The sequence below is a fragment of the Dichotomopilus funicola genome (genome assembly GCF_033296635.1).
Source record: "Dichotomopilus funicola strain CBS 141.50 unplaced genomic scaffold C8A04scaffold_88, whole genome shotgun sequence".
In the NCBI taxonomy this organism is placed as follows: domain Eukaryota; kingdom Fungi; phylum Ascomycota; class Sordariomycetes; order Sordariales; family Chaetomiaceae; genus Dichotomopilus; species Dichotomopilus funicola.
The window spans coordinates 74,256-89,622 of NW_026944109.1; the positions used below are offsets into that span (position 1 = coordinate 74,256).

The following is a 15,367-nucleotide window of genomic DNA, read 5'->3' on the forward strand; positions in this document are numbered from 1 at the left end:
TTGGTGGGGGATGAGGGCATATAAGGAAAGCTTGGAGGAATGATCCAGCCAGCTAGAGAACCATGTGGATGTGGATAAGAAGAATAGTCTTTCTCCCTTGTGCGTTGGAGTGTATTCGTTAGCTTTGACTATAGTTGTTGTCTAGTTTATGTCGCGTTTACGAATTTGACTGGTACTTCGGACTCATTCTTTGCCAGAAAACAAAGATGTACCTCGCGGAACTTGATCTAGGTATTTCATTCACTCGGTAGTGTTTCGCACGGCGGTTCTACATATGAACTCGGGGTCTTATATTTGTTCTTTCGTTGATCCACCGTGTCTATCAATCTCACTCGCAACCCGAAACATAACAATCTACAATGAGTAACCACTCAAAGATTAAACCAAACATCCCGCTAATACTCCCACTTGTCACCAACCCCCGTGGAATTCATATTCAACTTCAAGGTATCTATCTATTTTTAACATCTCCAGTGCGTGCGTGTCCCGTAGCAATAAAAATGAAAAGAATAAAAATCCGTAGTCAAAAAATGCTCAAAGTATAAACGAGAGAAATGAACCCCCCTTCCACCCCCCAAAGAAGCATACTCTAAACCCTTAACACCTCCCCATGAAGCCCGTGAGGAAGGGGGGGTTATGCGCGTGTGAACGGGAAATGCGCTAGACGAAAAGCAGGCCCTTATAACGTCGAACACCGTAAAAGAAGGAATAAAAAAGCACCCCTGAACGAATAGCACTTCGATCTCTCAAAAAAAGGGGCAGACGGGTACTGGGATCCCGTCCCCCCTTCCCCAAACGACATCAAATAAATCATCCCGACGTCCCGTCCCAACACCGATTGCCCATCCTCCATCCATCTATCTGCTTGCGTCCAAAAAACCCAAAAGAATTCCTCTCCATTCCTAATCTCAGCACTGCTGGTACATTGAGTGAATACTTGGTTGGCATCCGGTCCCAATACTGCCGTGCTGATTCATCATTAATATCGTCATCACCTCGGACCCAGCGCACTCCCACGTGCCGTGGACGCAGAGCTGGCATTGTTGGCCTGGCCGCGCTTGAGCGACCGCAGCTCGTCTTCGAGTTTTCGTCGTCTCGATTGTTCTTCCTGTATTGGGGGGTAGGTGGTTAGTACATGTATGATGAGGTGCGTAAAGGGGTGCAAAGTAAAAGATGAAAATAAGGACTAACCCTGAGCTCCTCCTGGAACTTCTTCCGCTCTTCCTTCATCACCCCACGGAACTGCTTGCTCAACTCGCTCGCGCCAGCGCCCACCCTCGAGGCCGCACCAGCACCACCCGCACCGCCACCGGGGCTAGACACCTTCAAGCGCTCGGCGTCCAGTTCCTCCTGGACCCGGCCCAGCCGCTCGCCTAGCCTGCCCACCTCAGCCTCCAATGCCCCCTTCTCCCCGAGCACCTCGTCCAGACGGCCCTCAATCTCCAGCCGCTCGCGCTCGGCAGCGATCGACTCGCGCGTGATTTCCTCGAGATCGCGCAGGGCGTTCTCCAGCTCGGCGCGCAGCCGCACAATCGTGTTGTTGAGTTCCTCCGACTGGGAGGAGTTGGACAGCGCGGCGGCCTCGGCGGCGCGCTGCTTGCGGGACCCGTACGCGCCGTCGAGCTCGGCCTTGGCGAAGGCGACTTCGGTCTTGAGCTCGACGACCATCATGTTCATGCGGTCGAGCTCGTCGTCCTTGGATTGCAGGTCGGCTTGGAGCTGGGAGGCTTGGGCCGAGGCGGAGTCAACTGCGGTGGCGGTGGATTTGAGCTGGGTTTGGAGGGCTTGTACCTCGGCTTCGGCTTCGACTCGCGCGGTGTTGGACTCGGCGAGTTGGGTCTGGGTGGCCTTGATAGAGGTTTCGGCGGTGGCGAGGCGCGATTCGACCTCGCGGAGCTCGTTCTCGAGCGTGGTGATGCGGGCGTTGCGCGCCTGGAGCTGGTCCTGGACCGACTTAGTCGACGACGCGGAGGCAGCCTCGTTGGCGGCCTGGGTCTTCTGGAGTGTGTCCATGTCGGCGAGGACCTGCTGGAGCTGGGTCTGGGCGTCGGTAGTTGCGCGCTCGGCCTCGTCGAGCAGGTGCTGCGTCTGCTCGAGTTCGTCGGCCTTGGCCTTGAGGTCGCGGTCCTTTTCGGACTCGCTGCGGTTGTTGAGCTCGCGCTGCTGCTTGATTTGCCGCTGGAGGATAAACTTTTGCTCGCGGAGGCCTGTTGCCTGCGCGTAAAGCCACTGTACCTTGCCGGAGAACGCCTGGAGGGAGTATGGCTCGTTGGTGTCGGCGTCAAACTCGCTGCTCGACAGCTCCTCGTCGTCGTCAGCACCGCCCTGGCCTAGAGCGCGGTTCTGTCGGCGGACCGCCTTTTGCTGCTCAATCTCCGCGTAGCCCGTCTGGATAATATCCCACAGGCCCATGAGAACGGCGTCGACCTGGTCGATATCGTTCTTCTTAGCAGACGCGGATGTCGTTGCCTCGAGAGCCCGAGACAGCTCGGTCCCAACCGTCTTGAACGCATCCTCTAGGTAACCCAGCTGCTCATCTAGGCCGCCCTCTGGAGGCGGTGCTAGATCGGGGTTCGAGACCCGCAGAGCCTCTTGTACCTGGCGTGCCAGGGCCTCCACGCGCTCACTCGCCTCGTCGAGCGAAGCCTCAATTTCGTTGATAGACGATGCCATCGCTGCTGTTTCAGCGGACGATTCGGCCGCCTCGGCCAGGAACCCTTTCTGTTCCTCCGCCGTGGTTGCTAGAGCCCGCTCCATGTACTCTAGCTGGCTAGTCAGCGACTCGCCGGACCCGCTGCCCGCCTTCGGCTCGTCGAACCCGCCGTTCTTCGTCGGGTTGAAGGCCACAATCACATCCCGCAGCTTGCGGTTCAGCGCATCAAGTCTCGCCTCGGTATCCGAGATTGTCTTCAGATGCCCAGCGCTTTGCGCGCGCAGGCTCTCGGTCTCGGCTGTCATCTGTTGCTCGATCGCCTTCAGGCGCGAGTCGGCATCCTTGTACCGGTTGGTCTCATCCATCATCCGTGATGTCTCACCGCGGATACGAGTATTCTCCTCTGTCGCTTTGCTGTGCTCATCCATCAGCTCCTGCTCGCGCGACCGGAGTTGCGAGATTTCGTCCCGAGCGTGTGCTTGCTCCTCCTTGAGCTGCTCTTCCGAAGCCGCTAGCCGGGCGTGTTGTTCCTGAATTTGGGCAAAGTCACTTTTGAGCTGCTCCTCAGCTGTCCTGAGCTGGACGTTTTCCTCCATGATCCGCTCGTTCTCTTCTTTGACCTTATCAACCTCCTCGCGCAGTTCCCGCAGCTGCGCATTTTGCTCTCGAATGGGAGACTTGAGTGGAATTTCAATGGCGTTCTTCCGTGGCGCACCGAGACCATCCAAGTACGGGCTCTTGTCGAAATCAAAATCAGCACCCGATGATGGCACCTCCATGCTGTTGCGGGTGTTTGTGTAGGTGTAGAGGCTCTCCGGACTGCTGGGGATGCCGTTCATCATTGGCCCGACTGGTAACTGACTCGGCTTCTTCCCCGAAACGCGGTGTGTCATCTGCAGGATACCGGCCGTGTGCTGAAGTAGTCGTCGTTGTGGCTCCATCAGCCGCTTCTCAAGCGAGAACAATTCCGAAGCGAGCTCCTCGCACCGCCGCTCGCTCGCTTGCTTCTCCATCTCAGCCTCCTTAGCCGAATCACTCATCCGGTTCCCCAGTAGACTCCTCCTCTTGCTGTTGCCGTCCCCTTTGGTGGAAGGGGGCGAATAAAGCCGGGCCATGGAGATCGCGGCATCACGGTACTTGGACTGGATCGCTAGATTCGTCCGCGCTTGTTCAACCCGCATGGACAGGGACTGGATTTGCTTCTTGAGATCGTCCACTTCCTCTTGTGAGAGAATCTCGTATGTTTTGCTGTCTGAGAGGGCGGTTTCGGTCAGGAGGTGCACCTGGATCGGATCCTTGAGGTCGACGAGTGGTGAGCTTTGCGGACGGCTCTCGTTGCCCTATACAGCACGTTTTGGTTAGATAATGGCTCTCTTATCGAGACCGAGCTGGAGGATGAAGGGGAGAGAAGAGTACGCTAATGGCTCGTACAGGATTGTATCTTGGCCTCTCGCCTCCGAAATCATTCAGGATATCCTTCCTGTACCCTTCCACCAAAGCCTTTCCTGTTGGCGACACGACAGGCGGTGCGCCAGGGGCGCCCCTCTTTGGCGAAGTAAATGGGTCCCCCCTTTGCCCCGGCATCCTGCCCGCCGGGCTGACCAGCCTCATCGTCGCACCGTTCATCATGTGTGCAGGTGTGGGTAGGGGGACGTCGAAATTGTGGCGTTGGAAAACAAAGAATCAGGGAACGACGTTTGTTCAGAACCGCATCATGCAAGAGACCCGATCGAGTCCGCGAACCCCCCAAGGGTCGGCTCTTGCTCTTTGTTTTGCGCCCAGCCGCTGGTCTGCGTTGTGGCCGAGTGTCTTCCAACTATGCGGCCATGCGTCACGACGAGATAGCTATGGCGTTTGGTCGGGTCTCAGATTCTAGGGTACGTCAAGTTCCGAGTCGTTTCGTCACTCCCTGTCGCTTGTCTTTCGTGTACGATTTCGTTTGCGAGTGGTTGTGGGCGAAGTGGTTAACAGGGCGTGGAAGATTAGAGGCAACCCGAAGTCGATGGAGAATGAGCTTGTCGGGGGGAGAAGTGGTTGGGAAAAGAGGGCCGAAATGCAAACGCGGATGGAGCCGCCGATCACAACGCAATTTCGGAGACGCAGGGTCAAAGAGAGGAAGGCAGCGCGAAAGTGGATCTTGGGCGGTCTCTCTTCACTCAGCGACCAGCACCCGAACTGGGTTCACGGTCACGCCGGGATATCTGTCTCAGCGTCGCACGTGGAATTTGGTAACTCGATCGATTATCCTGCGGGTGAACGGGAAGCAGGGTCGGGCAATTGGATATCTCGGCGATAGGGTTCAAGAAGAGGGCGAATTGGGTGTTGAAAAGTGGCCGGCTTGCTGTTCGACTTTTTCTTGTTCAAAGGATGGGAAACAAGGGATGAGGTGTGAATCCGAGATGGGGCTGTGACCCACGCTGCGGGCGGGCAGTGACAACGACCTTGACGGATCCAACTGTCAGCAGCGGATACCCGTATCCCGCCCCGAGTTGCGTTGGAAGGCGCTGTGGATTTCGGGCACAGCCGATCCGGGGCGCTGGGAAAGTCGGCAAAATCTCAGCCTAGGCTGCCCGTTTGGGGGCGCTAAACGCTTGGCGGGCGTCTGGGGGAGCGGGCCACTGCCTGAGGCGTGCCTGTCCGTCTGTTCCTTTACCAAGACCCGTCCGGCGGCCTCGGGCCATTTTTGGATGATGCTGATGGGACGTTCGGTGGATTCTTTAACAAAGATACCGCACGGTCTTGACACTGTACCGAGACAATGTTGACTTGTTTGTAGGGATAGTGGCGTGGACGTTTCAGTCTGGAACATACTGTATCCATGTACTTTACACATTGCACCCGGTGTGACATGAAGAATATCTACGAGTATTGCCGGGCCAAACACTTGAATAAGGCCCGGTTGGGGCAGCCTTCCTCAATATGTTTAACCTCATTCTCACAGGGCGCAATAAGAAAGGCCTATTCCTACTTCGTCGACTTTGGCTTCTTTCTGGGATGTCGTTCGACCGTTCCCACATGCTAGAATAACACAAGCGCCTGCATGACCAAGACGAAGCACATCATCCAGCCTCCGATGATAACCCCTTGAGATTTCCACCTATCTTTCAAAACGCACCACGTACCTCATCCATAAGCTGCTGCCCCATCGTCCTACGTCGGTTAGCATCGGTGCCGGTCTGAGGATGCGCGCCAGATGCCGTCCCCGTCGAGGCACCCTCACTTTCCAGCCTCCGCCGCATACCCTCGAACCTGTCACTGCTCTTCTGGCCCCTCAACCCCACGACCCATCCTGGTACACGCCATTGTGTGAGTGCGCCGGGCAGCAACTCACTCCGCCAGGCTTGTCCCACCAGCCAGCCAACACCGGCGCCAAGAAGTGAGCCGGGCCATTGGAAGAGTGCGAGCTGCAGCGCCATGAGATACTTCGTTGACTTGTCTGAGAAACTCAGTGCGGCGCCGTCGTCGTTGCTAGTTGGGGCGCCTGTGGTGAGGGCAACCTTGTACTGGTAGATGTGCGGGATCATGGCATAGTATTGCGCTAGAATGGCAAAGATGATAGGTGTCGGTCCCGCGGGGAGGAAGTCGATTACACCCCAGCTCAGGGGGCGGATGATTGCCGTGAGGACAATAGGAGGTATGAGGGATGTGAGAAGGCCAGATACCAAAATAAAGGACTGCTTCAAGTTAGCAAAGGAAAGTTTGCTCTATCAAACCCCTGTGTGCGAGATACATACAGCGTATTTCCTTGACCCCCACTGCTGCTCAACAACCCGTAGGTTGTACAGCGCCATAGCCGCAACAAGCACCTCGGATGAGTTGGTATAGCACAGCTGCCAGATCAGAGTGCGCCATGTCTGGCGGTACTGCAAGATGTGTGTGCTGACCGAGATGTAAAAGTAGTGCTTGACGTCGAAAAGGCTGGCTGCGACTGAGGCGGTGACCAGTCCTAGCACCAGAGTGCGCGTCACAGGTGTGCTTGCGAACGACATCGCGGTGCTCTGCCGTGTTTGGATACCGCTAACTCGACATGATATGGAGAGCTATTAGCAAGGGGAGGTTGTAGGTGGATGGGCGGGACAATCCCCGCTATGCCCGAAAGAACCGCACAGATAGACAACGAGCAACTGAGCAATGGAGGTTAAGGACAAGTGTTGCAATCCCAGAACTTTGGAATTAGCTTGGTAATGGAGAATGAATTTGAATTGGCTTATGAAATAAGCGGTGGTGTAAGTGAAGTCCAAGATGAAAATTGATGAACTGGGCTCAAACTGAGGGTCCGGAATGGAGGTCTGATCTCAGTTGACACAGTTGCGTTGTCTCTGGCGAGCACATGCAGCCCATTGCCCGTTCCTGGCCAAAGTGCCAAGACCCACTCACCCACCCACCAAGCAAACCATGACATCGCTGGGCATTCCAGGGACCGAATAAAAGGCTGCAGCTGGCGGACCCACACCAACGCAGTTGCACGGCCTTCCATGACACGCAATGGCAACCGCATTGCCAGGATCGCCGTCGGCGCGGAGCCACAATTCTGCTCCTTGGCTGACCACCTCGATCTCATCCTTCGAAAACCCATCGTTTTGTCCTGAGATCCGAGGATACCTTCCAGTGTTTTCCCTCTTTGTTTCTGCATGCCTGGATGCAATTCGGAATGGCGGCTAACTGAGCCAACCCATTTTATTCTTTTCCAACTACCAACGCGCACCTAATAGCTCCGGATCCTCCGGTTGTTCCCGCGCCTCTTGCTCTCGTCCCGTCCGAACAAAAGAACTTGATACAGATAGAACACGTTCACACCACAAACCCGCCAACATGTCCTCCGACCTATACCTCTCCCGTATCCGCAGCTGGTTTATGAGCTCGCCCCCAGCAGAATGGGCACTCAGTCGTATGCGCTCGACCGTTATCGGCGCCCTCTCACAGGGCCCAATCCCGCGCCACGTCGCTTTCGAGATGGACGGCAACCGGCGGTTTGCGCGGAACCACAAGATTGAGACGATCGAGGGACACCATCTTGGGTTTGAAGCCTTGGCCAGGGTACGTCTGGACTCCATCCTGCGTCTCTGCACCGTTTCTTTTCTCGGCATGTGATCCGACGGTCTAACTTGCGTAGGTGCTGGAGGTCTGCTACAAGACGGGTGTCAAGGTCGTCACAGTATACGCCTTCAGTCTCGAAAACTTCAACCGTCCCAAATATGAGGTTGATGGGCTTATGGAGCTTGCCAAGCTCAAACTAGAACAACTGATTCGCCACGGAGAGCTCCTCGACCGATACGGCGCGCGCATCAAGGTGATCGGGGCGCTGGAGCTTATCCCCCCAGATGTCTACAAGGTGGTGGAGAAGGCGGTGGCCGCCACGGCGCATAACACGGAGTGCGTACTGCGTTTTGAAAATGGGCATAATGAGGCCTAATCTGCTAACACGAATGGTACCAGTTGCATCCTAAACATCTGCTTCCCATATGCGTCGAGAGAAGAGATGACCTCGGCGATCCGATCCACCGTCGAGGAGTACTCGGCCACCCCCCGACCGCACAGCACGCCATTCTCCCAGAGCAGGATAACACAGAAGATCCTGTCCAAGCAGTCGGGAAAACCCGACCTCGAACCCATCAGCGAACTACCCCCGCCGTCATCCGCGCCGTCGTCAATCAAATCCGACGACCAAGATGACGCCGTTTCGACCGCGACCACACTGCACTCCGATTCGGCGGCCGACAGGACCGGTGCGGAGGGCCAGGAATCGGTGGCCATATACCCCAATGCGGAAACCATCACGTCCGAGACCATCGATCGCCACATGTACACGGCCGATTGTCCGCCGCTGGATATCTTCGTGCGGACTAGTGGTGTGGTGCGTCTCAGCGACTTTATGCTGTGGCAGTGCCACCAGGACACGCACATCTTCTTTCTCAAGTGCTTTTGGCCCGAGTTTGATCTCTGGAGCTTCCTCCCCGTCCTCGTCGAGTGGCAGTGGAGACAAAAACAGAAGGCTCGGGATGAGCGACCGCGGAGGCGAGCGAAGCAAGCATGATGTTTCTCAAAGTGTGTGGGCGGAGGAGGATGGATAATTGTTTTCTTTAGGTTCGGATTTGCGTGTACCATCGGGATAGACACTCACAGGCAGACCCAGAGGCAAGGCGTTTGGGCAGCGTAGCGTCTGGCTATCATTTCGTTGTCATCTACATGATGCTTCAATACATTTTATTACAGCCTGTTACTCTAGCTAGAGACTTCCGGTCCTATTTCTTTTTTAGTTTCAAAGAGCCTCATGGCTAGGGGATTATACAAGTCTGTTCCTGCTAGAATGTCCCCAAAAGAGGGATGGACCAAGGCGCGGGGGGAATATTCGGGAAGGAAAAACAAGGACTGCAAACGGACGACGGGCGCATATCCCATTCATGTGCTTCACTCGGCCTCGTGCCCCTGGTCCTTATCTTATCGTCATCAAGCTGCGGTGACGTATCAGAGCGCGACGTTCTTGCTGGCTCCACAGTAATGATCCCCACAACCGGCAGAAAGCCGCTGGGCGGTGCTTGCTGCTGCTGTGCCGGGCTGGCTAGTGGCCGCCGTAGAGGGAAAGATCCCGCGCTTCGAGATGCACCCTTTTTCCTTTTTGCTCTGATCACGCAAAACACACGAACAAGTTCGAACCCCCGCATGCCGGAACTCTGGAGGCATGCCCTAGCATTCTACATTGCTGTCGACAAATATATTTGTCGGATTCTCGCCGACGCCAGCTTCTGGGCCGCTGGGAGATCCCACGACCCAGCCTTTTGTCACCTTTTCTTCCTCTTCAAGTCCTCAGCTCTTCTTCCCCCCTCCGCTCCGCCTTTTCGACTACACGCCGCCAAAAGTCCACGAATATTCGGCGGGCCTGACCTCAATACAGCATCATAGAGACAGAATCTGCATTTTTTTCGCAGAAATGAGAACGGCAAAACCAGCAGCGCCCGAGGGCGCGGCCGGGACGAGTCGACGACAGCCAGTGCGCCAGACGCGAGTCAACCCGCCGCGCACCTCGTCGCTCAATCGCGCCAACTCGCTGGCGGGCGCCCCGGCCCCAGAGCAGCCCATCAACATTCTGCCGGGTGTTACGCACTTCACCGATGCGATTACGGCCCTGCCTAAGGAGCTGGTCCGTCATTTTACGCTCCTAAAAGAGGTTGACGCCAAGATCTTCGCTCCCGAAGCCGCTCTCCTCGACCTCCTTCACGACACTCTCGACACGCCCGCGGCCGACTTTTCCAGACTGCTCAACAACGATACCTCGAGCACCACCACCGCATCTGTCGCTGCGCTCCCGAACGCTTCCACAACTGCCAATCCTCCGGTGGCACCCCCCTCCGAGGGCTCGGCCACCAGCGTGTTCGACCCCTCCAACCTCCCGCGCCGAACCACATTCCGCGACACCGCACTGAAAATACAAGAGATGCTCGTGTCGCTAGAGGAAAAGAACCATGTCATTGCTACTGCCAATGACGCTTTGCAAAAGCAGCTGTCCCGCATCGACGACATCTGGCCGCACCTCCAGACGGAGTTCAGTGACGAAGCCAAATGGGGCAGCACGACGCACTGGGCATACGTGGAGAACAGACAGGCCAAGGCCAACGATAAGCAGGCAGAGAGGTCTCGTCGCGAAGGCGCTGCTACGCTCTCCGCCGCTGCCCAAGCGCTGGCTGAAGAGGCCGCTGCTCGTAGCAACGACAGAAAGCAGGCCATTGCCGCCAAGAAAAATGCAAAGAACCAGGCGGCAGCAGAAGCCGAGGCTGAGAAAGCACATGAGACGGGAAAGAAGACGCAGGGCAAGTCGAGGAAACCACTTCCTGACTCTGGCCCAGTTGGTTTGGGAATCGCGCCCGGTGCTTCTGGGAGTAGCGCACCAGCTAAGCGGCGTAAGGTCGAGGCGAAAGCCAACGGAGCAGCTGCGGAGCGCGCAATGGGGACGGTGTTTGGTGCAAATGCTGCGAAGCGGGGGACTACCAGTCCTCGGGAAACACCGGCCCCTGAGGGCGGGAGCAAGAAGCGCAAGGCGCTTCCCACGTCCAGCGGCCAGGCGAAGAAGAGGTGAGTCCCATTGGCTAACCACCTTCTTGACTCGAACTATCAAGGAATTGCAAAATTCACTAACACAGACACAGCAGGACTACGGCCGCCATGTCGCCGTCCGTCACGTCCTCCCCTGTCATCGGAACATTCCCCGACCCTATGCGGAAAGGCTCTCCAGCCCCATCGGTCGCGGCCCCTAGACCGGCCTCCTCCCGCGCGCGCCAGAACTCCACACACTCGAACATGGACAATCCGCGTCAGCGGCGGTCGTCGGTAGCGTCCAGCAAACCTAACGGGAATGTACTGGGCACCCCGGATCTGGGGCAGGCAAGCAACGGGACGAAGACTGCCGCGGATGGGAAGAGTCTAAAGGAAACCGCTCCAACCACGGCAAGCCGGGCAGGGCTCCTCAAGATGGAGATTGACGAAGCGCAGCCCGTGTTGGAGTCCGCACAGAACGGCGGCAAAGAGACCTCCGCGGCGAATTCGAACGACGAAACAAGTGGACCAAAGGAGACAGTGCCCCTCAGCGTTCAGCCGACTGCACCAGCCATGGCCAAATCTAAGAGCGGCCGCGCAAGCAAGCCCTCTACTCCTGCAGCGGCAACATTCGCTGAAGCAGGGCCAGGTAACAATACCACCCGCTCTCGTCCTTCGCGGAACGCCGCTGACGGTGCTACGGGCTCTGCAGTTGGTCCCAACTCTGCTGCCGCCAACAACGCGAGCACAACGGCTGGCACGACCACAAAACGAAGTCACAAGAAAGGTGCCTCCATCTCCGCGGCCTCCGCGGCCGTCCTCGCGCAAACCGCCAACTCAAACACAGCTCCTCACGGTTCCTCGGCTACAGGTCTGGGCATTACCGCTGGCAAGGACAGAGCACGGTCGCATGATAAAGACGCCGCGTCATCTGGCGGTACCGTCGTCCCAGCCGCCAGCGGCGGAAGCGGGAACACCACTGGCCGAAAAGACAAGACCGGTGCGGGGACCGCGGCCTCCCACGCAAGTGGTGGTGCTTCAGCCCGCGCTGGCGGCACTCACGCTCAGACTACCCGTGCCTCTCCCACCTCCGATCGACCCAACGGCCTCGCCTCTAGACGAGTCAACAAGGCCAAGGGCAACGCTAAGACCCCTGACGGCATCCACGACCACGACATGGAAGGCACCGGCGATCTTCAAAGTGACAACGCCGAAAACCGGAACGGCAGCGGCACCAACGGGAATACCGGGAACAAGAACGGCGGCGGTGCGGGGGTAGAAGAGGACGACGAAGACGAGGACGTCCAGGATGTCGCGGATGAAGATGTCTATTGCTTCTGCAACCAGGGGAGTTATGGAGAGATGGTGGCGTGTGATGGAGATGGGTGTCCGCGGGAGTGGTTCCATTTGGAGTGTGTTGGGTTGAAGGTCGCGCCTAAGGGGAATGGTAAGTTGTTGCTTCCCCCGCTCCCTTTTCTGTCCCTGCCGAGGCGTCAGGGTGCTTGCTGTTGGTTCTTGTGTGAATTGCTGGCGAATACTGACTTTTTATGTCCAGCGAAATGGTACTGTGAGGACTGCAAGAAGAGGTTGAAGATTCCCGAGCGGAGGTGAACCCGCCCGCCGTCCTACAGGGATTTATTTGTATCCCGACCTTCAGCCTTTCTTTGTGTGCTATGTTCCTCCGCATCATCCCTAGCGGGGCATCATTCGGCTCGTTGTCTGTTCTTATCCCGTTTATTCTGCATTTTTGCGGCTGCGGAAAAGTGATAGGCATGGAGGGAGACGGGACATTAGGGCACAGCGATGAATACTTGTTTAAAAGCATGTCTTTGCATTGTACGGGGGGACAAGGGGTGAAGACTGAATTAGTCGAGTAGGTGGCCCATGATGGTGCTAATCAACTCGACTTGGTCTGAGGGACTCGGACCTCCTGTCCCCGTCCCTAGGGTTATGGGTCTTTTTTTTCCTTCTTCCCTGTCTTGATATTTCCTTTGGCGCCGGCATTTCATCGGTGTTTCTTCGGGTTGGTGAATTTTCCCAACGACTCAATGGTTCGCGTTGTAAAGTTCTCACCCCACATACATATTATCAAGCTGGCATGGCATGGCATGGATGAACACCCCACAGGGAGAAGCAATTGTGTAAAATTTCTTAGGACGGATGGATGGATGTACGTATGGGTGAATTCGTTGGTTTTCGACCCAAGGACGAACAGAACAAACGGGACGGAGAGCGAAGTGCTCGGTCGGGTGTTGTTGGTTGGGGTTGGTTCCTTGGTTTGCTTGGGCTGGTTGGTTGCTTTGGTGGTCGATCGATGAGAAAGACCCTTTTTCCATGGATGCAATCGTTTGTTAAAAGCCCCTCATCTTGACGTGATTCCTGCAAAGCCCCTCGTTGTTTGCCGTTTGCTATTGTGCTCGACTGCTGTTGCTGTGAAAATGAAGGAAGCTTTGCCCGTGGTGGGTGGTACAAGTTGGATCTGTGCGTGCAGTGGCCTTGTTTTTGTTCGTCGCCGTGTGCTATCTATAATATATGAGCATGTTGGGAAACTCGGCCGGTCTCAGTTCCCTCTCGGTGGATTCCCTTCCCGTCCCGTCCCCCGTCCTCGGCTGTTCGAGGAGCATGAACCACTTTGGGTTTGTGGTCGTGTCGTCGTGGTGGGGTTACCTTGCATCTGCAGCAGCTGTCTACTTGCAGGTTGCAGGGAGCAGCAGACAGCCTGCAGTGTACTTTTTCTTTTTCTTTCGTTTTGGGGTGGACGGAAAATGCAAGCGGTCGCATTTGTGGCAGTGACTGGGCACCTATGGGAGGCCGTCAATTCATTGCTTGGCGATGTCTTTCCCTCACCCGCCGTTTTCAGAAGTTATTCGACCTCTCAAGCTTGTGAAATTCTTGGCAGACTCTCGCGATGCGGCCTGGATGGAGAGGATTTCTGATGTCAAATGGGGATCTTCGACAAGGGGTTCTGTCTGGGCTCGCTCGTCGGACTTGGCACCACCAAGAGAAACCTTTTTTTTGTTTGCCGCCCAAGCTGGCTAGACGGGATCAGCAACAAGCGGGAGAAGACGGGAAGGGCTGCGCTGGTGAGGTGACAGGCCAGAGGGGAGAGCAAAGTGATCATGTGAGCCCCAGTGACGGGAATACCACGTTGCAGTCTCCGCAGCGCTCGCTTGCGGAGGGGAGAGACTGAACAGTTTTGAAAATGCCGAAACTTTGTTCTGAGCATATTCCCAAACAGTATTTTTCTCGCTCCTTGCCCTGGCAGTTCAGTATGAGTCTCTTCAGCCTTTTGAAAATGATCAGATAAACTTTTGACGGTCCAGGCCGGCGCCGGAGATCGGGGCACTGAGCTGCCGTTTCCGGGCGGAACCTGATGAAACGTCAGCCCCGGATTGGCCGCCTTGATCTGCGGGTTCAGAAATGCTGGGATACGCCCAGAAGAAGCCAGCTCAAAAGGGAAAACAAATGCAAGGGTAAGAGGTCCAAAAAGCAGGGGGCAGGGTTCGCGAGCGAAAAGCGGCTGCAAGCGGCTCCCCAGACTTGTCGACCCTGCGGCCGCATGGGCGTCTCGGAGGCGGCTCGGGGGCGGATCGGCCGGCCGCCAATGGCTCAGGTGATCAGACACCACGTGAACCCGTTTACCGACAACGAGCTGGATTCTGCTGGTTGATAACTCGCCTTGGCTTGGCTTGGGAGACGACAATACCAGCGCCGACTCGAGGAACAAGGGAGTCACCGAATTGTTGAGCTCAGCTGCTAGCCGCGGGATGCGAGAACATGCCCGATGGGCAGTGCAAGACGCAAGACTCGGGCAATGGCTGCCCGGACAAACCCGAGAAATCGCTCCCCCTTGGCGATGTTGCACAATCACCAATTAGCTGGGGAACAAGTCTTTCCAACTGACCGTTGAGTCAGACTTGGTTGTCGAATTCTGTTTGAAGGGCACATCAAACACCGAGACGGAACGAGGTGCGGTTGAGTGATTAGGTAAGATAAACAGTTGGTAGCCTATCAAGGGCCTCGGCCAACGTCACGCTGCCCTGGAACTCTGCAGCTTCGCGAGAGACGATCAAGCAACGGGCAACGATGAAATGCGCCGGTTGGTGATCCCCAGCGAGGAGGAGAGGAGTTTGCGTCCAGAAATGGAGAGGAAGCGGCGAGTAATCGCGCGTGCGGTTGTTCGTCGATGTGACACCCCAACAGCCGCCGGGGATCGAAAAGGCAGGAATTTTTGCATCTCCGTTGTTGCAACCTTTGAGAAAGGACGTTGGTGGTGGAGATGTTCAAACCATTACGTACCTCGAAGCTTTTGCTGTGGCTCACCCTCCACCATGCAGCATGATGCGATGGCGTGTCATGGGAAAGCTCGGCTGAAGCGCGGTTGCGTTGAACAAGGTGGCAGAGTGGCAAGGGTCCCATTCAAAACGGCTGGCCCGGGCCAATCGAACCAAGCATTCGAATTCGTCAATTCTTCGCGGCTTCGCGCGTTCCTGCTTTTTTGGTGGTCAACTGTTGCGTGGCAGACACATCCGAGGAAATCGGACACGACACACAACAGGTCCAGCTTTTCTTGATTGCCCTCTCCGCATTGGCTTCAAACAACCACAGCGGAAGGAGCAGTAGCAAGAGCGCAAGTGCGACCCGTAATTGGCTGTGCGAGGCAAAAATTTACGAGCGGGCGGACCC

The 15,367-nt window shown here is 56.4% G+C and overlaps 4 protein-coding genes across 4 annotated transcripts; 2 read left to right on the forward strand and 2 right to left on the reverse strand.

Moving 5' to 3' along the window:
- Window positions 1-991: 991 nt before the first annotated feature.
- C8A04DRAFT_15285 (Up-regulated during septation-domain-containing protein) lies at window positions 992-4,279 on the reverse strand (the record flags this gene model as incomplete). The annotated part of the gene is made up of 3 exons (XM_062778428.1): window positions 992-1,108; window positions 1,192-3,993; window positions 4,085-4,279. 3 exons carry the CDS (start codon window positions 4,277-4,279, stop codon window positions 992-994), a joined length of 3,114 nt encoding a protein of 1,037 aa, XP_062633443.1.
- A 1,478-nt stretch (window positions 4,280-5,757) lies between these two features.
- C8A04DRAFT_40220 (uncharacterized protein) lies at window positions 5,758-6,642 on the reverse strand (the record flags this gene model as incomplete). The annotated part of the gene is made up of 2 exons (XM_062784864.1): window positions 5,758-6,327; window positions 6,388-6,642. 2 exons carry the CDS (start codon window positions 6,640-6,642, stop codon window positions 5,758-5,760), a joined length of 825 nt encoding a protein of 274 aa, XP_062633444.1.
- Window positions 6,643-7,465: 823 nt separating this feature from the next.
- Window positions 7,466-8,687, forward strand: C8A04DRAFT_15278 (Decaprenyl diphosphate synthase-like protein; the record flags this gene model as incomplete). Its single annotated transcript, XM_062778425.1, has 3 exons — window positions 7,466-7,690; window positions 7,767-8,026; window positions 8,090-8,687. 3 exons carry the CDS (start codon window positions 7,466-7,468, stop codon window positions 8,685-8,687), a joined length of 1,083 nt encoding a protein of 360 aa, XP_062633445.1.
- An 894-nt stretch (window positions 8,688-9,581) lies between these two features.
- Window positions 9,582-12,292, forward strand: C8A04DRAFT_15286 (uncharacterized protein; the record flags this gene model as incomplete). The annotated part of the gene is made up of 4 exons (XM_062778429.1): window positions 9,582-10,720; window positions 10,795-11,681; window positions 11,865-12,128; window positions 12,237-12,292. 4 exons carry the CDS (start codon window positions 9,582-9,584, stop codon window positions 12,290-12,292), a joined length of 2,346 nt encoding a protein of 781 aa, XP_062633446.1.
- Window positions 12,293-15,367: the final 3,075 nt, after the last annotated feature.